Raw genomic sequence first — 23,194 nt, forward strand, 5'->3', positions numbered from 1 at the left:
TTGGAGCTGACATTTTAAAAATTGCTTTTCCAGTGGAAAAATGCTTTAAAAAATATTTTTGATGAAAGCAGCAGACAAATTTAGGAGCATTAAAAAATAATAACGAGTCAACGAGTGTGGGCCAAGGAAGCGTGGAGGGTCTAAGGGACAATATTGAAAAGCATTTAAAAAAAAAACAAAAAACTCAATGGTGAGAAACGCCTCCCCCAAAGGGCTGCGGTAAATGAACTAAGTTTCCAAAAAAGACTTGCCACCTGGCCTAGCAATTTAAAACACTCAGCTTGATCTTCATCAAGTTTCCGAAGTCGTCACCTGTCTGGAAAGCGAAACGCGAACAAGTATGCTAGAGGAGCATGGTCCTGACTTTTCCCCACCTCTTGACCCTGGGGCCGAAACTGCATCCGATCTGACCATCCTGTATCTACGCCAACGCTCAGCACAGTGCTTGATAGATTACCTCGTCGTTCTTATTACTGAACGCATGGATTCGGGAGTCTCCTTGAGTGACGGATCTCGAGCCGGCAGCGGCACGAAGGGCGAGAGCACCTCTTAAGGGAATTATTCAGAAGGCAAAGATCGTGTGGGGGGAAAAAAAATAATCCCAAAACCCCGACTTCCAGAATAGAAATGTGCTTCCAATCGATTGAGAACGGCCAGCAGCTCTATGCTGAGAGACTGAGGGCAAAGAAAGTGAAACGAAAAGCTCCTCTCATATCGACCCCTTCACCCAGGAACCTAGAGGTCACAGGGGTGCAACTATCACTGATACGGAGGAAAGCGAGTCAGCCCCGGAGGAAAGGAAGGAACCCTTCCCACTTGACCATTTCAACCGTCTGCTTCCTTGCTCGCCCTCTCTGTGCTGCCCGCTATCCTGACTAAAAATCCAGTGCAGTTTCAAATCCTACGAAGAGAAAATAAAAACCAATTTATTTGCCGTATATATTTTTCTGGGAAAATGGGAGAAAAATATATAGGTATATAATGTATATACACCACCTGTTCCGTGAAGCGCTTTGACACAGTGTTGTGAAGAGCACTACATATATTTCTTACAATATACAAATGCACAAATACAGTACTTTCTTGGTTCTCCGGCAGAAAAGAGGGCCAAAGGATTTTACACCTGTTGGAGCAAAACGGGCTCAGATTTTAAGCTCAAAATACAGTAAATTGGCAAATATAGTGGATTTTGTGGAAATGAGAAGAGAGACAAAACGGCTAAACCCATCGGTTTTCATGTGGAGAACGGGTGGGATTCATAAGGACTGGGATAACAGCAATGCCCATGATCGACAATCTGCAGCAGACTTTGAACCAGTGCAAATAAAACAGTCAAAAATGCAGTTTTCATGAGTTACAAAGTGCAAGGCTCCCCTGACTCCCTGTTATTACTGAATAAATGCTCCGCTCTGACAGCTCTAAAGTACTCTGTTCATTTTAAAGTGGAATGAATGTACTAAGGTTCATTACTTTTCTTTTTATTTTCACATTTCAGTGATTTAACTTGTTTAATATCCCAGCCCTCACTTCCTATGCATTCCGTAAAGTGAAATGAAGGGTTTAAGTTACCGACACCTTAATTTTAAAAGGAAAGTGGCACAATAAATAAGCAAAATACGCTTTGGAAACGATCGCCTCGCTAAGACGCTGTCACCATTCCTTTCGGCTAAATGAAAACGGGCACCTGGAAACCCAATTCCGCCCTAAGAGTTTCCCATCTTCAGACAAGTTCAGCGTCTTCGAAACCAGAAATGCTCACGGTCCTCTGTTAGCCCGAAGCATCGCCTCATTTCTAATCTTAAAGCTCAAAGCAGGGCAGCTCAGACAATTCCATTACCTTTCGCTGCCATCTTGATTTAAAAGAGGAACATCCTCTAGACCCCTTGTGGATTACAAAACTTTCCTTTTGAAATTAAGGCTTTTTTTTTTTTTTTTTTTGACTTGGTCTCTTAAAACCATAGAGGTGCCCGTTCTCCCACTGCCAGTGGGACAGGTGCTGCTTCTGTTCAGCTAAACGGACACAGCTCTCCTTTAGAACGGCTTATTGCACTAAAAGATAGCAAAAACAAGTTGTCAGTCCTTAAAATAAACATGGTTACCTTTCTAAAAACAAAAAGATGTTGCCAACATGGTCTGTAATTATTAAATTAAAGCATTATTATTACTCTAATAAATATAAAAGAAAAGGAAGCTAAACTTCAAAACAGACATATATATTTGTATATACACACACACATATATATAAAAATATATATGAAAATCACATTAAGGTGAGCGGCAGCAAGTAAACTAGCAAAAAAAACCAAACAAAAAAACAAAAAAAAACCCAAACCCAAAAACCTCCCCATTTTGGAGATCTCAACTCTAGAGTTCTGAATGTTTTAAATACTTGCTCGGAAAATGCTTCCAAAGATTTTCATGTGAAACTCACAAACGCACACAAAAAATGTGTTCTTACAAGAAGCTCCCAAATACCATTTGTCAGACAGAAACCGTTTCAAATTCTGACACGGTAAAACAGCAGCTTTAGTAAATTTACTAATGAGAAAGGACAGTTTCAATTGCTACTGCTTATATGCCTACTTTGCATCACTGGCAAATGTAAATTTATATATATATATACATATACATATATATGTATACAGATATACACACTCACAGAATCATATATGGAAATAGATATAAAAATCACTTTTATCCCCTCTAAAAGAGCAATTTCTAGAGTTGAGGGCTCCAAGCGGTGTAGAAAGATACGAAAACAGTGGTTGGCTAACCCAATGGAGTAGGGAGTGCAAAAGAAATGTAGTTAGCCATGCTGCACATTCAAATGCACGGGATATGTGAACATTTGAATATCACTGATAGCATCTGGAAGTGAAAAAGGCAACAAAGGGAAGAAGAAAACGAGTGAGGGAAATTAAGAGAGAGAGAAAAGGAGAGAAGAGGCAAGCCAGCGGGAGAGTGAGCAAAATAAAGAGATAATTCTCTAATGGAGTGGGTTATAAAAATATATATACACAGACAGGTATATATCTATTATCTCTTTAGATACAGATATATACTCAGGTACATAAAGTATGCATGTGTATATTTCGGAATATATACATGCACATTTTATACAACAGGTACACTCATCCGCGCACTTTTTTGCACACTTTTTACCAACAATCGTCGATTGTTCCTATAGGTGTTGTGTTTTTTTTTTTTAAACCATCTTTAAATTTACTTTTTTTTTTTTTTGCAAAGATAGTTGTGCTGCCAAGCAACTTGAGGTAAAGGCATTAAAAGGGTTCAACTACAAGAAATAAAAATAATCAAATAAAATGACTGCGATACTTCCTACAGGAGACCGCACAAAAAAGCAGTTGGCTGGTTTCATATTGCATAATAGTGCTGTGTTCCTCGATGAAGTAAACAATCTTCCTTGTATCAATTTAGGATAAGCCCCTGGCCTCCGCACAGTGTTGGATTCTGCATGGCTGGAGGCATGCCCCCTAAACTGACCCCACTGGAAACATACGTTGTATGTGGATTTGTTTTTCAGTTCTTCCTTAAGTGTATTCAGGCTTTTTTTTTTTTTTAAGCGAAGTACATCGTGCGTAAGGTGTCTTGGTGAATCTGTACGGCCTTGGCAAGAGCTTGTGGGTCTCGCCCATTACTCTGTCCTGAAACGTGACTTCCTTCAGCACTGAAAGAAAAAAAAGTTAAAATATAAATGCCGTCCAGAAATTGGCTTGCCAGAGATGATCGCGTTCAACATGGTAAGCCTCTTCCTGGTTAGATCTGCTATGGTAGAGTCCTGTATATTTTTCCAGGATAAATTACGTACCCCACATTCATGTGGTACAAATACCAATTATTTGTATTCCAACCCACAAGACATCAACTGTCCGTCTAAATTAAGTATTTAATTGTCCATTCATTTTGAAGGGCAACAGGGAAGACAAGCAGAGAAAGGTGATAAAACGATTTCTGATAAAAGGAGTAGTAACCTCTCCAATCAACTTATTCTGGCCTTTACAGAACTGTAGAAGACCTCAAAATGAACACTCCAACACATACTGGTTATAGATTTTTACAGGTAGGAGTTTCCAATCTGCTTTCTTGAAACCATTTTATCTATATTTTACAAGTCCCCAGCCTTCAATGGTATTCACCTTCTCTCCTGCCCAGAGAGCAGGCCAAGAATCAAATCAGTGGAATTTAGTGAGTGCTTACAGAGTAGTGAGAGTACACAAGAGTTGGTAGACATGATCCCTGCCCACAAGGAGCTTAAAGTTTAGAGGGAGAGGTTACGTCAAAGATTTGGGAAACGGGAAAGAATAAGGATACTTTCATTAGGGCCGTGGGGCTGAGGGTGGGGTGAATATCAAGTGCTTAAGGGGAACAGCTCCAAATGCTTGGGAGGTGCAACGGGGAAGAAGGGGAAGGGAAATGAGGCCTCTTGGAGCAAAAGAGCACAGCTGGATCTTACCAAGAGCCGCTTGTACTGTCATTTTTTTTTTACCTGTCATGCTCTTTGTCCACAAGATGGTACCTTGCTCTGAATGCTACTAGGTGAGCGTAATACGCTGGTGCGGGTATAGAAACAGATCGTGTGCAGCGCACATACGTGTGGCAGAGCTGGTAGGTCAGCAGCTGAAGTTCATCAGCTGTAAAGCAGTTATCATCCCACAAAACGTGATAGTGCGAGGGTCGGCTGGTACCCTAGGAGGAAGGGGACAGCGATTCCTTTGGTTTCTTGTCTTCTGGATTAACCTCTCCAATATACGTGTAAACTGCAGCAGAAACCACCTGCCTGCCTTGTTTGAGAGCAGATTTACAGCCACTTTGACCACTCCAACTAACTTTATGTTTCCAGCAGGTTTACCCTGGCTTGAGAACAGAAATTTAACCACACCTTCCCCGGAATGAATAAGAAAACCATCTTCAGAGTGTTTAAAAGAGAACGGCACAGTAAGCTGAAGAAAAAATAGACTGCTTTTGTGTGAGTGTGTGGTTTTTTTGTAAGGTATTTGTTAAGCACTTACTATGTAACAGGCACTATATTAAGCGCTGGGGTAGATGGCAAGGTTGTTAGTTTGGACACAGTCCCTGTCCTGTATGGACACCGTCTTAACCCCTCGTATGAGGGAACCGAAGCACAAAGAGGTGAAGTCATTTGCCGAGTCACACAGCAGACAAGTGCAGAGATGGGATTCGAACCCAGGACCTACTGACTCCCAGGCCTGTGCTTTATCCACTAGGCTGCTTCTCTGAGTAGATGTCATCACACCTCTTGTAAAAGCAAGCTCTCTAAGAATCACAGCCATCAAGGTCTCACACTTTGAGACTGAAAGGGGTAATTACAAGTCCGCATCAAACCACTTTTGGTTTGGGCAAGTTTGGGCACTGTGGGCAAGTCACTTAACTTCTCTGTGCCTCAGTTACCTCATCTGTAAAATGGGGATTAAGACTGTGAGCCCCACGTGGGACATCCTGATTCCCCTGTGTCTACCCCAGGGCTTAGAACAGTGCTCGGCACATAGTAAGCGCTTAACAAATACCAACATTATTATTATTATTACTTTTGTACTATTGCCAAAACAAGGTTTAAACCCCAAATTTCCAACAGGTGCTTTTCAGACCCCAACTGAGGTTTTGTATATCTTTTTCTCAGAATTAAGACAGTAAAACATGCTCCGCATAAACACCCCTATGTGGTTGCCTTTTTGAGAGGTGTAAATAACCTGTTACTTGGACTAATAGTACATCCTTAAGGGGATGTTTATTTAGTGGGTGTTAAGCATCTTAACCGCCTGGGCACTACCTACACAGAATGGGAGAGAGAATTCCTGGGCCCTTATTTTACTGTAGCTTTTTTGGTTCATCTCAATCTGTAGGTGAGTGAAGGCGAAGAGATTTCTGTCGATAAAATTCTGTCACACAAAATCAACTGGATCCACACAGGAACGGAAAACTCACCTGTATTCCAGCATGGCTACAGAGGTAAAAATCAAACTCGTAGGGGTGCGTAATGTCTGTATCTACTGTGGTTCCAGCTGGGATATTGCCGCTCCTTCCCACCTAATGTTTTTTCGGGGAGCGGTGGAAACAGACGAAATGTCAAATTCAGGTGACACCATTGATACATTACAGATCAAATGCATTTGTCTGACTGCCTTCCAAAGCCAATCGAAATGCCATTACCCCCTGGACTACATACCCCCACACGGACAATGACCTAAGAGACGTCCCTGCCTTTGAAGACAAGCACCGTTCGGGAAACGGTCTGAATATACTGCCTTTTTCTCCAAGAGGCTGAACAGGTTTTAAGAGTAGTCGGATTCTAAGACTGTCGATCTATTCTTATTTCATCCTCTTGAAAAGTCGAAATAAACTTGGACTTGTAACATTTTTCTGGGAATGTTGAACTTGGAAAATAAAAACTGCTCCTTATTTTCTTGTCCCCAAAGTGTCTTTGGCTAGCTTGGTCACCATCCGGCCTGTCATTTAATAGGCCTCTGCCCTCACTCAAGCAGCTGCCTGAATAGGAGTCCATCTGTTACAGGTGTGTGTGTGTTGGGGGGGGGTGGCGCAGGAGGGGAAAGGGAAGAGGAGAAGGGGAGGAGGGGATCAATCACAGCTCCTAAAACAATGACTGGGGTCCCACCAACCCCTCCCCGGACCCCCCGCCCGTTATTTTGGGAGCCATGAGTGGTCTTTTGGCAGGTGGGCCTCATTTATAGTATTGCAGTGGACTGAGGATTACCCTTTCGGTTCGGTCGGCACAAAAGAGTCGAGTGTGATGTCGTTTCTGCACCACTATATAAGTTATTCCGGGTTGGTAGTCTTTCTCCAAACTGATGCAGGCCTCCCGAATTGCCAGCAGTTCATAATACAGTACCTACAATGAATGAAATGGACAGAGCATAGAATTCAAATTTTTTGGATGCTTTTTTGTTTTTTTGGTATTCATTAAAATCCATCAAATTTATTAAAGTCTAAGATACTCAGGTGGGATTCAGTCCAAGACCCACATGCTCACAGTAGTAACCCCCATTTTACAGATCAGGTAACTGAGGCACACAGAAGTTAACTGACCTGCCCAAGGTCACAGAGCAGACAGTGATGTTGCCAGGATCAGAATCCAGGTCTTCTGACTCCCAGGCCTGTGCTCTATCCACTAGGCCACACTGCTGAGCCCACTGGGTAGGGATTGTCTCTCTCTGTTGCCTAATTGTACTTTCCAAGTGCTTAGTACAGTGCTCTGCACAAAGTAAGCACTCAATAAATAAATAAATACAATTGAATGAACAGTTCTCAGTATATTCTCTGAACATACACCCTGGCATGTTAAGAGTTCCTCATCATCCCAATCCACTTTATATTCTTCTACCGTCTTGCTTTTTCCTCTCTCAGTTTATTTCTACTGTCTCACTTTAATTACATTTACCACACTCATTCAATCAGTGGAATTTATTGAGAGCTTACTGAGTGCAGAGCACCAAAGGAAGTGCTTGGGAGAACACAAAAAAGTTGGTAGACACGTTCCCTGTCCACAAGGCGTTTACAGTTTAGAGGGAGAGCCAGACAGTAAAATCACAGATGTACATAAGGGCTCTGCGGCTAAGGTTGGGGTGAATTTTGAAAGCTTAAAGGGTACAGATTCAAGTGCATAGGGGACAAAGAAGGGAGGGGTAAGGGAAATGAGGGCTTAGCCAGGGAAGGCTTCTTGGAGGAGATGTGATTTTAAGGACTTGAGAGTGGTGGTCTGGAATATATGAAGGGAGAGGGAGTTCAGTCATATTTCCTGAGTGCTAACAGTATTGTAAGCATTGTACTAAACACTTGGGAGAGTACAATATGAAAGTTGGTAGATATGTTCCCTACCCACAAGGAGCTTACAGTCTACACAGCGGGAAGGAGGCAGACATTAAAACAAATTATATATAAATATATATATAACATATAAATATTGTGGGGCTGAGAGTGGGAAGAATAAAGGGTGCAAATCCAAGAGCAAGGATGATGCAGAAGGGAGAGAGAGTAGAGGAAATGAAGGCTTAGTGGGGGAAGATCTCTTAGAGAGATGTGATTTTAGTAAGGCGTTGTGGGTGAGAAGAGTGACTGTCTGTTGGATATGAAGGGAGATGGAGTTCCAGGCCAGAGGTAGGGTGTGGGCAAGAGTGGGCTGAGAGCCCGAATAGATCGAGGTACAGTAAGTAGGTTGGCATGGGCGGGGTGATGTGTGCAGGCTGGGTTGTGGTAGGAAATCAACAAGGCAAGACAGAAGTGGGCGAGCTGACTGAGTGCCGGTCATTGTACATTCCAAGTGCTTAGTACAGTGCTCTGCACATAGCAAGCACTCAATAAACACTACTGAATGAATATCAATCCATACCTCAACACCTGGTTAGGTGGTGCTAATGAGGCTGTATACACCTCTAAGTAGTTGAGAGACCCAATTTTAAAACCCACCATTCCAACTGGATCCTTTTCACAAAAGGGAAATGAACAAAACTACAAAGGAATTGGATTCGCCAAGCGCTCTTCTGAATGCAGCCCTTGAGAGGCAACATGGCACAGTGGATAAAACATGGGCTTTGGTGTCAGTCGTGGGTTCCAATCCTGGCTCCACCACTTGCCTGCTGTGTGACCTTGGGCAACTCACTTCACTTCTCTGTGGCTCAGTTACCTCATGTGGAAAACGGGGATTGAGACCGTAATCCCCATCGAGACTGTGTCCAACCTGATTTGCTTGCATCCATCCTAGTCTGGCACAAAGTAAGTGCTTAACAAATACCACAGTTATTATTATCATTACTACATCACAAGCCACACTGACCTGCCGGAACTGCCCTTCGGAAACGCCATCCCGATAGAAGATGATCCGTGTGGGTTTGAACCTTGTCGATTTATAGAACTGGATGAGGAGTTCGCGAACCATGGAGGCCAGATCCTGGATGATCTCCTGCCGGGGTCTCTGGACCCTTACTGTGGCACAGTATCTGCTTGGATGGGCATCCATACTACCTACAACCTAGAGGAAGGATATGAAAGAGAAACTGGCGAGGAGTGTTTTCCAAAACTCTGACAAATTGTGACAAATGAATCCTGTACCATGACAGATGTCAGTTTTTCTGTTAGAAGCAAAATCAAATCACTTCCACTGGACTGGAAAAGCAACGGACTAACTACAGGGAGAGAGTCTAGCTGGTTGTACATTGGCTGGACTTTGTTTCTCTACAAGCCTACATGGTAGAATCAAATTTTTATTCCTAATGGTGTTAACATCACTTGGCCCTTCCTGTCCACCAGTTTACATTTAAAAGAGGTCCTTTAGATCTACTACTTTAGAATTTAAAAATAAATTTTTAAAAAACCCCAAAAAACTCACAAAATTCTCTGCTTCCTACTTTGTTGGGTTTGGTCCAGCTAAAATGACCTCAAATGGACTTCTTGCATCATCCCTCACTTCCACTTGGGGAATTTTTTTTTTTTGGATTCCCTTTCACACATCTTCTGACAATGTTCCCTAAACAGGACTTCCTAAAATGTGGTAGAAGAGGGCAACAGTTCTCCAAAGAGTCATCCAGAGTTCTAAATACTCATGCTTTCCCAAATTAGGGTGATAAACCCAGAAGCAATAGTTGCCATTTACCTTTTCCTCGCTGCCAAGTTGTCTGGAGAATGGGTGCGACAGATCAGATCTAACAGATATAACTTCTGAAATGTAAATCACCAGAGTGCACTATAACATTTTAATTGTTTTTCAAAAAAGAAATATCACTTACCAGCATAAATGACAATTCACGTCACGTCTGCTAATGAAAATGCTTTTAGAAGCATTAAGCAGATAGCTCAAATGTCACCCCCCCGCCCAACTTTTAAATGTGTGTAAGATTTATCTGGCAATTAAAACTTTAGGGCAGAACCCAGATGACCAGAATGTATGGTTGAAATTAATGTGAAAGTAAGACAAGTCTTGCACGGTTTCTGAAATGTATCGCGTCTGCCTGTAAATTTTGAGACTTCGATCTTTCTAAAATGCTGGAAAGGGGGAAACTTACAGCAGCAATAGAAGGCTTCTTTCCATCCCCAGCGGGTGGATGAGTGACATCTGCTCCCAAAAAGATCACTGGTTGCTGGAACACAGACGGTCTTAAAAAAAAAAAGAAAGAAAGAAAGAAAAAAGAGTACAAAACTGACACGTTTCACCAAGCAACCTTCTTCATGCCTGAATCAATGGTGGGCTGGTGCTGTTCCCAAAACTCATACTGGAGCCCAGTCCTCAATCGACCTGCAGTAGTTGGGAGGGCCTGCTCAAAAAAATTGACAGTCAAATGTCTTGCAGGACTGATCTACTGACTTGAGGTGCTCAAAACTACACGTGATTAAGCCACATTCAATTACTGAGGGCAGAAAAAACACCACTCCACCAGATGCAATAACCGCCAATTCTGAAAATCAATCCAGGCTGCCTACTATCTAGAGTTTTAACTTGATTCTTAGGGAGGCAGTATGGCCTAGTGGAAAAAGCACCTGTATGGAGAGTCGGGGGTATATAGTTGCACGTTATATAGTTGCACATTCCAGCTTTGCCACTGGTCTCCAGTGAGACCGTGGATAAGACACTAAACCCTGCTAGGCCTCAACTTCCTCATTTATAAAACAGATCATCAGTCCCTTGTGGGACAGGGACAGTGCCCAATCTCATAACTCTGTACTTAGCATATGGGAAGAATTTAATGCAATAACTACCATCCCTCTAAATTTCACTGGCTCCCTCCCCATCCTCTCAAAATTAAGAAAAAATTATCTCTTCAAAAATCAAATGGACAGGACATCTAGACTGTGAGCCCCATGTGGGACAGGCACTGTGTCCAACCTGATCAACCTGCAACTACCCCAGTGTTTAAAACAGTGCTTGGCACATAAGAGCTTACCAAATATTATAATTAGATAAAACCGGCAAGAGTTTCCGTAAAATGTTTTTTGCACGAGGGAAAGGTTCCACGATCATTTAACTCGCTGGAAAAAAAACTTCCCAATAGAGAAATTATCTTCAGCACTTATACAGAGCTCTGAAATACGCATGTCCGGACCAGAAGCAGGAAGCAAGAGGGTTTTTTTGTACACCAGAATAGAGGAAAAAAAAATTTCCGGGTGTTATCCTCCAAAACATCTGTCATACTATTAGATATCTGAAACCAGTGTCTGAGTAGGGACGCCAGCTCAGGGAAATAGTGTGCCAGGGAGGGCTGGGGGGAATCAACCTACAAAATTTGGAATTCTGGAGGCAGGATTAAGTTCAGCCCCCCACAGGCTTTGGGGCTTCCTGTACTACACTGTTCAGCAAAAGGGCCCCCAAGAACCTGGAACTGCCACCAAATGCCTCAGAGAGGAAGGTGGGCTCCTGGTCTGACATGGCCCCGGGGTCTTGACATGTCCTGCCCATGATCCCTTTGTCACCCGAGCCCTCTGGTACCTGTCCCCAGCCCCACACGTGCCCATGCCGATGGCTTTCCCCGAGTCCTCTCCCATGGACCCTCCCCGCCCTTGGGAGGCCCACCCCAATTTTGCCCCCGTCCTCAAAATGAAAAATTAGTACTCCTGAATGAGTTACTACTGATGCCTTTGGAATCAAATGAGGCGAGATGCTCAGTCCAGTATAAAACCAATGCCTAACAATGTCTGGCACCTGACGCGGCAATACGCTCCAAACGGGGGGATGACAAGACAGAAACAAAATCAACGGGCTTTTTCTTGTTGTAAATGGTGAGGGTGTCTTACCTTTGATGAGGTACAAGGATATTATTGATTCCCCCTAATTTAACATTAATCTTTAGGCACAGGTTTGAGAGGGTTTGAGGAGACGTCTTTATTACGTTCTTCACTTGAACACATTGAGTCGCCATCCCCAACAGTGTGTCTCCTACGCGTTTCACCTCCGCTGGGGAGCAAATGCAAAACACTTTTACTTTGGGAAAACCTTCAGGCTCGAAAACTCACGCTGAGATTAGGCTAGGCCATAAGCTCATTGTGGGCAGGGAATGCGTCTGCTTATTGTCATATTGGACCCTCCCAAGTGCTTAGTTCAGTGCTCTGCACATAGTAAGCATTCAATAAATATGATCGATTGCTAGTCAGTGCTATCCAGGCAGCGGACATTTTTGTGTTCTATTCCTGATTACCCCGATGGGATGGCGGTCCTGCTCCATATTATCTGTTACAATTTCAAATTCATTCAATCATTCAATTGCATTTATTGAGAGCTTACTGGGTGCAAAGCACTGTAGTAAGCATTTGGGAGAGTACATTATAAGGACACATTCCTGCCCACACCAGGCTCACAGTCTAAAGCTCTTGATTGTAGATCCCTCAAGCTATTACCCCGCCTCATCAGCAACATTTTAGGGGAACCCGAAAGGGTCAAGCATCCTTAGCAAAACTTTTACTTCTGATATAAGCTGCTCACCGTAGACGGGGGTTTTCCCCGGAAGGATGACAATGATGAGCTGGAGGCCCGAATAGGTGTTCTTTAGATGGCGGAACATGGGCTCCACGCTGTCGGCGCCCTGGGCGTATTTGCAGAAGCACGGCTGGCCCTGGATGGGCATCCCCGCGTCCTTGGAGATCTTGCGCAGCTGGTCCGTGAAACCCCTAGGAGGAGACCCTGATAAGAACACTTCTCTGGGCCTCAGTTCCCTCATCTGCAAAATGGGGATTCTATACCTGTTCTCTCCTACTTATGCTGTGAGCCCCATGTGGGACAGGGACTGTGCCTGACCTTTTTGATTTGTAGCTATGTCAGTGCTTGCTTGCAACAGTGTTGACACATAAAAAGCGCATCGCAAACGCCATAAAACAACAAAAATACAAACCAACCAACCAAAAAAAAACAAGCCCAGAGACTGTCTCCAGCCCTGATATCCTGGAAGGGGACCGAGATGGAGGGAGGGGGAAGTAAAATATTATCTGCTCTGCGAGCACTAACTGTGGGACTTGTTGAGCGCTTACTTTGTGCCAGGCACTGCACTAAGCGCTGAGGTAGATACAAGCTAAACAGGTTGGACACAGTCCACTTCCCACATGGGGCTCATCCATTTTACAGATGAGGCAACAGGCAAAGAGAAGTTAAATGACTCGCCCAAAGTCACACAGCTTCAAAGAGAACTAAAGAAAAGGCCCCAAACCTAAACTAGAACATGCCTTACTTCAGTATTTCTTCTCGGCACTGCCTCTGGGTGGCAAAACACGCAATAGCCCACATCTTGATTTCCACTCCAGTGTGGAATTGCTTTCCTCGCATATCCCATACTCCATGGCTTGGGGTGGCTACTGTTCGATTCTACAGAGAGAGAGAAAACAGGCCCATTTGGACAGAGCAAAGAAGAAAACGTCCCTCCTCCGCCCTACCCTCCATCTCTGCCCCAAAATCATATAGTGAGCTTCTGCTAGACGGTTCATGAGCATATCTGGAGAATACCATTGAAATGGGGAAGGGAGAGGGGGAGGGAGAAAGAACAACATGAGGCCCAGAGAAGTAAAATGAGTTGTCCTGGGTCACACGGCAGACAAGTGGTGGATCTGGGATTAGAACCCAGGTCCTTCTGACTCCCAGACCTGTGCTCATCCGCTAGGCCACGCCACTCTTAGTGGGCTCAGAACAGGTCTACTGACTTCATTGTGTTGTTCTCTCCCAAGAGCTTAGTACAGTGCTCTGTGACCATTAAGTGCTCAATGACTGAGCTGGGGAAAAGCCATCTGCGTGGATTCTAAGCTGGCAGTGCTCCAGGAGTACTGCAGCTGGCCTGACTCCCACTCCACTCGACACGCCCCTCTCCAGTACGCTGTCACAGCCCCTCCGGTTGCCAGGCAGCCGCGGCAGAGTGGTTAGAAGCTCAGTGTGATGCTTAAAGGACTCCAGATCTCCACCAGCCCAGGCGAGGCAAAACGGACTCTGGGCCCAGAAGCTGTTCCCTCATTCCTTGCACTTCATTCTTCCCCCCTGCCTCCGGGGCAGTGCCAAGGAGGGAGTGAGGCAGCGAGGTTGAGTCAGACGAGAGGTGAGGGTTCTGGGGAGAGGAGCCAAATGTACCGGCCTGCCGACTGATCTCCTTCCCTGCAGTCCATACTTCATTCTGTTGTCCGGATCATTTTAGACGCTCTAGAACGTCATCTCCCCCTTTTCTCAGGAGCCTCCATTGGCTGCCTGTTCTTTGAATCATACAGAAATTTCTCCTCATTGGCTTTCAGGCACTCCATCAGCCCTCTCCCCACTACTTACCCTTACCCCGCTCCCACGACACCCCGGCCCTCTCAAGTCAGCCTAACTCACTGTGCCTCATTTTCATCTCTCTCACCGCCGACCCTTTCGAAGTCACATTCCCTAAGGAGCCCTTCCCTCACTAATTTCTCATCTCTCTACCTGCTTTATCCAACCCTCCACATCACCTGAGAACTTTGATACATCTCCCACAGCCTCGTCACTGTACCTATGTACACACCTTTGTACTCTATGGCTTCCTTTGCCTCTCCGATTAGATTGTTCACTCCTTGAAGGCGGCAAATGTGTCTACTACTACAGTCTCCCAAGTGTTTACGGCTGAGCTCTGCACAGAGTAAGCATTCGAATACCATAGATTGAGTGACCACTTGGAATGCACTAAACTGGGATGTCCTGTCCTAATGATTTCTACATCTTGGGTCAAGGATAGGTATTTCTGTTTAAAAGAAATATTTCTTCTTTCTGACCGCAGGTGGAAAGACAAACCTTTAAACTCCTTTTAAAGATATTCTAAGAATCACCATTTTACCGTTTCAATATGCTAAATCTAAATATTTCTTCCCAAACAAGACCAAGCCCGTCCCCCTCCTTACCTATCTACCCTCTTCCCTTGTTACCCCTCTAACTTGCACTCTTGGCTTCTCCCAAGCTAGTCTAACTGTACTTCGTTCCTGACTCTCCCAATGCCTACCTTTCCCACTGCGTGGAATTCCCTCCCTCCCCAATGTCTGCCAAACCACACCAATCCCAATCTTCAAAGGTCCCTCGAAAAGCCACCTCCTTCAATTACACCCCACCCTCCTTGGACAGCTCAATCCAGCCGGGATCCTCAGCATCTGTGTGGGTCCTCAAATCCCGCTGAAGATGGAGAACCCCACGCCCCAGCCGATAAGTATCTCAATATAGAATATGAGAAGAAAGAGGATTTCTTACCCGCCCTCCATACTGCAGCATGGGAGCTGGAAGTACACGTCCTGTCACATGAGCCATTTCATCCCGAACCTTAAACTGAAACTCCTGAACAAAAGGGTCTGCATCGTAATTTGCACTTCTTACCTAAAGACACAGGAAAGAATGTTTAGTTACTAAAAAAAACCTAATTGCCCATTTAGTCTTTTGGCTCTCCCTCTGGAGTCAACTTTATTTGCTTTCGCTACGCTCACCACACTTTCACTGTATCTTGCTTTAAAAAATAGAACTGCACAGCCTAACAATTTATTTGCATTATTGATGCTTAACAATTGTAGGCTTTCGCTACAATCAGGTGTTCATTGTATCTTGCTTTAAAAATAATATAATTACACAGTCCACTGACAATTTAATTGCATTATTGAGGCTTAAGAACTGTAAATAGATGCCCTCATGCAACTGCTGTTCATAACTCTATCCAACCTCCAAGAATTCCCCGACATTCTCTGACCTTCCCCAGTACCTACCCTTACTACCCAACTGATCTCCAAATTATTTTGGCAGCTTCTCAGACGAAATGCACTAGACCATACCCTGTTTCTTATTATGGCACACCAAGTTACATTTTCTGTTCTTGCGATGGGTCAATGGGTCAGATACGGATTAAACATTCTGTTTCTATGCTGAAAGTATTTCCTGGTCAATCATGAAATTTTACAAGTTCAAACAGAGCAATCACTACAATCTTATTCTACCCAGCAGCGTGACCTATTGGAGGGAGCATGGACCCGGAAGTCAGAAGGACCTGGATTTTAATTCTGGCTCCACCACTTGGCTGTGTGACCTTGGGCAAAGTCACAACTTCTCTGTGCCCCAGTTACCTCATCTGTAAAATGGGGATTCAGACTAATTCTGTTGTACTGTACTCTCCCAAGCACTTAGTACAGTGCTTTGCACATAGTAAGTGCTCAGATATGATTACTATTTCAGAAAGAATGACCAAAGTAAACCTGGACCTCTTGGAGCTTGTGATTCACTTTATTATCTTTAGACTATAAAGCTCGTTACAGTCAGGGAATGTGCCTACCAACTCTGTTACCTTGTAGTCTGCTAAGCATTCAGTAGAGTGCTTTGCACACAGTAAGCGCTCAATAAATATGACTGACTGATCTATGTGCTTTTCCAAACAAGCTCCTTAAAGGCCCAACAGTGGAGGGCCAACCACACTGTGAAAGCCCCACTCTGTTCGGACAGTGATGATGATGGTATCTGTTAAGTACTTACTACATGTCAAACACCATTCTAAGCGCTATGATAGATACAAGTTAATCACACTGGACATAGTCCTGCCCCTCATGGGGCTCACCGTCTGAGGAGGGAGGACAGGTATTGGATCCCCATTTTAGAGATGAGGAAACTGAGGCACCGAGAAGTTAAGTGCCTTCCCCAAGGTCATACAGCAGGCAATTGGCAGAGCTGGGATTAGAACCCAGGTCCTCTGATTCCCATGCCCTGTGCTCTTTCCACTAGGCCATGCTGCTTCTTGTTTTGGAGCCTTATGTCAGCATCCAAATAAAATTCCAAACTGTATGATCTGTGGAAGGGGGGAGGGGGGGCCTTCAAACCCTCTCCCCCCATGGAGCAGGAACCAGATGAACTTTAGGCAAAAAGACTCGAGGAGACTTGAATGCTTTTCAGAACCATTAAAATAGTTTCAAAGGTATTCATCTGTATTTTTAATGCTTTTCACATCTTTAAGGCACTTCAGAAGAAGAACCATTTTAATATTTTGAAGAGTGTTTTCTTCTGCCAGACAAGACAGAAGGGAAAGAGATCACAACAGTTGTGAAATGAAAAGGGGGAGGGACACTCTTCCCAGTAGAACCCTCCTTTGGTAGCTATGTTTTTATTCAAAAGAGACTAACCAATCTGCTAATTTCCTCTTGTCTATCTGGGGCAGATCTTGCTGTTGCCTTGATCATCGTGGATGTCTGATTGTCTGTTAGCTTCTTGATACATCGCTGACCTGCCACAATATTACACACCTACAAGAGGAGAAAAGAAATCACATTAAATATCACTTTAAACTATTCTTTAAAGATGCGTTACACATAGTCACTGAAACAATACGATCAGCTCCTATAAAACCTCTAACCCCAGAGCCGATTTTATTCTAGTTTCAGAATGACTATCACATAAGAATTTGTCCATTTTTCAATAGACCATTTGATTTAAATTTTATCTTGCCTTGCAGTAAGTCTTTACAAAGAAGTTTTCCGAGGAATGCATAAAACATTGCAACTGGGACTCCATTTGCTACTTATAAAATGAAAAGTCCTCAAACAGAGCTAAAAAAACAAAAGGAAATACTGAGCAGCTTTAATTCATTACTTCTAGAGGCAGGTAGGTGTGTTTCTGCTCCTGTCCCACTTGTAGACAGGGAAGATGAGGATATTTCAGCTGGAGGTTGTACTTCTCTCTGAAATACTGTGCTACTGTTCTCTCTACAGTCTGGCCATTTTCTAACTGTAAAGGGAAGCTGGAAAAAAAAAAAAAAAGAGGAGGATTTTTATAAATAAAAATAGCCCTAAAAGTATGATCAACTATCATTACACTGTGATCCAGTAAAGTACCCAGCCCATTAATGAATTTAGAGTTTCCACAGGCTGCTTCATTATCTCGGCTCTTACAAATACCAACTTTTCTTACGTTTGATGACTGGCGGGTCTCCTTGTTACATTACAAACACGATATTTCCGTCTCATTGTTCCACAATGAGTCACTTCAACCTTTAGACCTGTACCCAACAAGAAAAACTGAGGTCACAGAGCTGACATGTAAACTAGGGGATGCAATTTAATGAACAAAACTAAAGAGAGGCTGACTCCTTATTAAAGAGCTAAAATCAGCCACTTCTGAACACTTGGTGAAAAAGGAATAGAAAATGGACAATGCAGTTTGAGAAAAGAATTTTCCCTGAACATATTTCCAACAAAAGTTGCATTCTTCAAGATCTCCAAGGGCTCTAGCCATTGTGAATAGATGGTGCAGTCATCAGAAATGCAGTAAGAGTGCAGGATGCCTTTAACAGGACAAGGGAAGATGGCAAAGATTGTCATTATAAAATAAGGGACAGAGGAAAACTCAAGTTCAGATGTATGGAAGCAGAGGAGAAAGGGGTAAGAATGAAGTGGATGAGGTCTACAACTTAGGGCATGTACACATATTATCCACTGACATTTTTATCATTGTATTTTTTTACCTGGATTCCTAATTGGACATGCTTGTGAGCTGACATTTCTTAAAATAATAATAACAATGATGGTATTTGCTAAGTGCTTACTATGTGCCAGACCCTGGGGTGGATACAAGCAAATCGAGTTGGATATTGCCCCTGAGCCATGTGGGGCTCACAGTCTCCGTTTCCAGGGTATCCGTAAAGATAAGGTAACTGAGGCATAGAGAAGTGAAATGACTTGCCCAAGGTCACCCAGCAGACAAGTGGCAGAGCTGATATGAGACCCCATGTCCTTCCGACTCCCGAGCCCACCTCCATCCAACTACACCGTGCTGCTTCTCTAATGACCCGTTCCGCCTGGAGAATTACCTATACTCTTCGTTCTAAGGGAAGACTGCAGCTCTAATAAGCACAAATCGAGTGACTCGATGGAAAGACCCCGGTTCTTTCCACTTCCAACACGATGTTGGGGACCCAATCCGAATCCACCAGTTCCCCCCACGAAACATATCGAAAACTACTGGCTCTGTTGCCTATGGATAACCCCACCCAGCTCCAAAGCAAAACAATACAACTTGTGTCTCTGTTCCACACTCCCAAGGCATCCTCTCAGAAGCCGTCCCAAACTGAGTCATCTTGGAGAATGAATTGCTCTGTACATCAAGAGAAAGGTGACCACCCAGGGGAAAATGCCAGCCGTTTTATACCTTGGGCGTCCCGGGAATTTCAGCTCAATTAGAGTGAAATGCATACCTCAGGGCAGGAACATAAAGGGAGAAGAGGAAATTAGTCTTAGGGGGATGAGGTGATAAGAACCTCACTAGGATAGGGAACCCGCCTACCATTTCTGTTATACCGTATTCTCCGAGGCACTTAGTATAGTGCTCTGCACACAGTAAGTGCTCAGTATATGCAATTGATTGTCATTAGAAAAAAAGACTACTTCTGGTCAGATTTTTTAAGAGCGTACTGACCACCTAGGGAAATGGTACAATTGAGAAATCTCAAGAGGGCTTGCTCTGTATTATTTGAATAAAATGCCATTATTCATTGTTTGTTAGTGACTTGAACAGTCCTCCATTAATAATGCAGAAAGATCACTCAAACAAGTCTCAGGTTTTAACAAGAGCACTAAAAGCGCCACACTTGATTTTCACCCCACCCAAATTCCACAACACTTATGTACCTATCTTTAAGTCAAATGTCATACATTACTTAATCATATTAATGCCTGTCTCCCCCTTTAGACTGTAAGCTTCTTACGGGCAGGGAACGTGTCTGCTATTTTTGTTGTACTGTGCTCTCTCAGGCTCTTAGTACAGGGCTCTGTGCGTAGTAAATGCTCAGTAAGTATGATCGATTGATTAAAAAGATTCTAGATGTTTGGCTGTAATAGGTAGCAAAATGAAGCAACATAATGTTTAATAAGAAGCAGAGTGGCTCAGTGGAAAGAGCCCGGGCTTGGGAATCAGAGGTCATGGGTTCTAACCCCGGCTCTGCCACTTGGCAGCTGTGGGACTGTGGGCAAGTCACTTAACTTCTCTGTGCCTCAGTTACCTCATCTGTAAAATGGGGTTTACAAGTGTGAGCCCCACGTGGAACAACCTGATTACCCTGTATCTACCCCAGCGCTTAGAACAGTGCTCTTGCACATAGTAAGCGCTTTAACAAATACCAACATTATTATTATTATAATCTAAAATAACAGAACTGTGGGGAAAAAAATTCAAAAGAATATCAGGAAAACCAGACCTGGGGTTTCTTCTATATGCATGTATGTATGTTTGGCATGCCTTACGTCAATATATTAAAATCAGTCATCAGGACCTTTGGAATAGCATGCAGACTCAAATTAATCATGCTTCGCTTAATTTGAAATTATATATTTTTTTAATATTAATGTCTATTCCCCCACCCCAGACTGTAAATTCACTGTGAGCAAGGAACAGGTCTAATTCTACTGCACTGTACTCTCCCAAGTGCTCAGTACAGTGCTCTGCACACAGTAAACACTCAATGAATACCGCTGATTGATTTCAGGAGCAACACAAGTTACACAACACAAGGGAAGACACGCCTAAAAATGTGTTAGCTCTTCAAAAGAACCATGGGAAGCAATGTGGTCTAGTGGAAAGATCAGAGGCCTGGGAGTCAGGGGATATGGGTTCTAATTCCGACTCTTCCAAATGCTGGCTGTGTGAACTTGGGCAAATCATTTAACTTCTCTATGCCTCAGCTTTGTAAATTTCAGCCACCAGGTAAACCAGTGGTCCTCAAAATTGGTCAGACTTCAACAGACCAATGGTCAATCAAGTCACCCTACTCTAATGTTGTCAGTTTACAACATTAATTAAAGGGTAAGTGAAGCGGTCAGCTCTGGCTGACTGGCCAGATGCCTTCAAATGAAAAAAAAATACATATAGTACACCGAGAGTTGAGATGAACTGGGTCTATTTTTTAAAAAACCAAAAAAACCCAAAATCCACAAGTAAACAAAAAAAGAAAAACACTCCAGCAGGCCTGTACCCCAAAAGCAGTACAGATGACCAACTTCCTAAACCACTTAGGCAGCCAGCAAGAAACAGGCTGGTACAAGTTATATTTTGCATGATTTAAGCAGGTCCTCGCCATTTTGTAGTAGCACAGAGGATTTTCATTTTTCAGTCTTTTGTTTTCTTGAGGTAACATGAAACAAAGCCCCATCCAGCCAAGATGCTGTAGTTATGGCTCTTTTTCAGGAAAATCTGTTGTCACAGATACTCTTACCAGCAATGCATGTTGCCAGAACACCAAAAAGCAGGAGGATCTCCACAAAAGCTCGTAACAGAAGTCTTTCATTACAGTCCATTATTCACAAACTGCTTCACAAGTATTCCGACTACTCACCCTTTATCTCTTTGGTGAATTTTACCCGATGAGAATCAGTCAGAGGTCTTGGTTGTTCATCAATATTATGAATGTCGAGAACTTCACACATGAACTGAATTACAGGTTGTGCTTTGTAGAAGGCAGTGGCAGAAACTAAGAAGAGAAATAACAAATATGAGCACTTCTCGAAGGATCCAAAGAGATCTTCCTTGCCCCGAAAACCATCGCACTTCTGTAGTGTTCGCATCGACTTCAAATACATTATTGCCTTGGGACAAAAAAATAGCCATCAATATTATTCTACAGCAAAATTGACCACTACTCTCGGTCAATCAATGATCTTTAATGAGTGCTTACTTTGTGCAGATCACTGTAGTAAGCACCTGGGAGAGTTCACCACAACAGAATTGGTAGACACATTACCTGCCCTCACGGATCTTACGGTCTAAGCCCGGGATAGAGAGGCAAATAATGAAATTACGGATGCGTACTTAACGGCCTCGGGGCTGCGTTTGGGGTAAATATCAATTGCTTAAAGGGTACAGATCCAAGTGCATAGGTGATCCAAGTGCATAGGTGACGCAGAAGGGAGTTGAGAGAAAAAGTGCTTAATTGCGTAAGGCCTCCAGGAGATGTGATTTTAGGAGGACTCTGAACGGGGAAGAGTGGTGGACTGATGTATAGGGATGGGGAGACAGTTCCAGGCTAAAGGGAGGACGTGGGAAGGGGGTCAGTGGTGACACAGATGAGTTCAAGGCACGATGAATAATAAGCTGGCAATAGAGGAGTGAAGTGTGTGGGCTGTGCTGTAGTAGGAAATCGGTGAGGTAAGGTAGGAGGGGGTGAGCTGAGTAATTGCTTTGAAGGCAAAGATAAGGAGTTTCTGTCTGATGTGGAGGTGGATGGGCAACCACTGGGGGTTCTTGAGGAATGGGAAGTCATGGGCTGAACCATTTTTTTTTGGAAAATGATCCTGGCAGAGGAGTGTAGTATGGGCTGGGGAAGGGAGAGACAGAAGAAAAGAAAGTCAGCAAGAATAATCAAGGCAGGATAAGGTGACTGGTTCAGGATAGTAGCGTTTGGGATGGTGACGAAAGGGTGCATTGTAACGATGTTGTAAAAGTTGAACAGTCAGGATTTCATGCCAGATGGAATACGTGGGTTGAATGAGAGATGAGTCGAGGATAATGCCAAGTTTATGGGCTTGTGAGACAGGGAGGTTAGTGATATTGTCTACAGTGATGGGCAAAACAGGGGGACAAAGGAGGGTTTGGGTGGGAAGATGAGGAGTTCTGTTTTGGACATACTTAGTTTGAGATGTCAGTGAGACAGCCCGGTAGAGATGTTCTGAAAGCGGAGGGAAATGTGACACTGCAGAGAAGGAGAGAGGTGAGGGATGGAGAGGTAAATTTGGAATCATCTGAGCAAAGACAGTAGTTGTAGGAGCAAATGAAATCCCCCAGGGACTGGGTGTAGATGGGGAATAGAAGGGGACCCAGAACTGAGTCTTGAGGGGCCCCTGCTGTCAGAGGGTGGGAGGCAGAGAAGCCTACAAGAGAAACTGAGAATGAGACCGGAGGAAAACCGAGAGAGGACAGTGTCAGTGTAGCCAAGACTGAATAATGTTTCCAGGAGAAGTGGGTGGTCCACAGTGTCAGAGGCAGCTGAGTGGTCTAGGAGGATTAGGGTGGAGTAGAGGCTGACAGATTTGGCACGGAGAAGGACAGGTAGGGAGACAGGTGCCCGAAGGGCTTCTCCTCACACCTCTGAGGCTACTGTCCAGGCAGTAAAAAGAGTGACTACTTTGGTACATGAGTTTACAAAATATTACTTACCACTACTTTACAAAATGTACTTACCACTACAATAGACAGTGTCTCACCAAAAGGCATAAAGCGTGTTACATC

At 43.7% G+C, this 23,194-nt stretch overlaps 1 protein-coding gene across 2 annotated transcripts in view; it reads right to left on the reverse strand.

Annotated features, from left to right (window-relative positions):
* Window positions 1-906: 906 nt before the first annotated feature.
* LOC100079273 (protein argonaute-3) overlaps window positions 907-23,194 on the reverse strand; it is a 54,370-nt gene continuing 32,082 nt past the window's right edge. For both annotated transcript variants that reach the window (XM_029080887.1, XM_029080888.2), the window contains 14 exons: window positions 21,306-21,440; window positions 17,891-17,978; window positions 17,573-17,720; window positions 17,107-17,226; window positions 15,206-15,328; window positions 13,200-13,333; window positions 12,461-12,645; window positions 11,776-11,935; window positions 10,053-10,143; window positions 8,828-9,022; window positions 6,752-6,886; window positions 5,965-6,066; window positions 4,508-4,707; window positions 907-3,688 (listed from right to left, as the gene is read on the reverse strand). In XM_029080887.1, the coding sequence (XP_028936720.1) occupies window positions 3,580-3,688; window positions 4,508-4,707; window positions 5,965-6,066; window positions 6,752-6,886; window positions 8,828-9,022; window positions 10,053-10,143; window positions 11,776-11,935; window positions 12,461-12,645; window positions 13,200-13,333; window positions 15,206-15,328; window positions 17,107-17,226; window positions 17,573-17,720; window positions 17,891-17,978; window positions 21,306-21,440 (1,925 nt within the window). In that variant the 3' untranslated portion in view covers window positions 907-3,579. The remainder of the gene's footprint in view (window positions 3,689-4,507; window positions 4,708-5,964; window positions 6,067-6,751; window positions 6,887-8,827; window positions 9,023-10,052; window positions 10,144-11,775; window positions 11,936-12,460; window positions 12,646-13,199; window positions 13,334-15,205; window positions 15,329-17,106; window positions 17,227-17,572; window positions 17,721-17,890; window positions 17,979-21,305; window positions 21,441-23,194) is intronic.

The sequence above is a fragment of the Ornithorhynchus anatinus genome, chromosome 16 (assembly GCF_004115215.2).
Source record: "Ornithorhynchus anatinus isolate Pmale09 chromosome 16, mOrnAna1.pri.v4, whole genome shotgun sequence".
In the NCBI taxonomy this organism is placed as follows: domain Eukaryota; kingdom Metazoa; phylum Chordata; class Mammalia; order Monotremata; family Ornithorhynchidae; genus Ornithorhynchus; species Ornithorhynchus anatinus.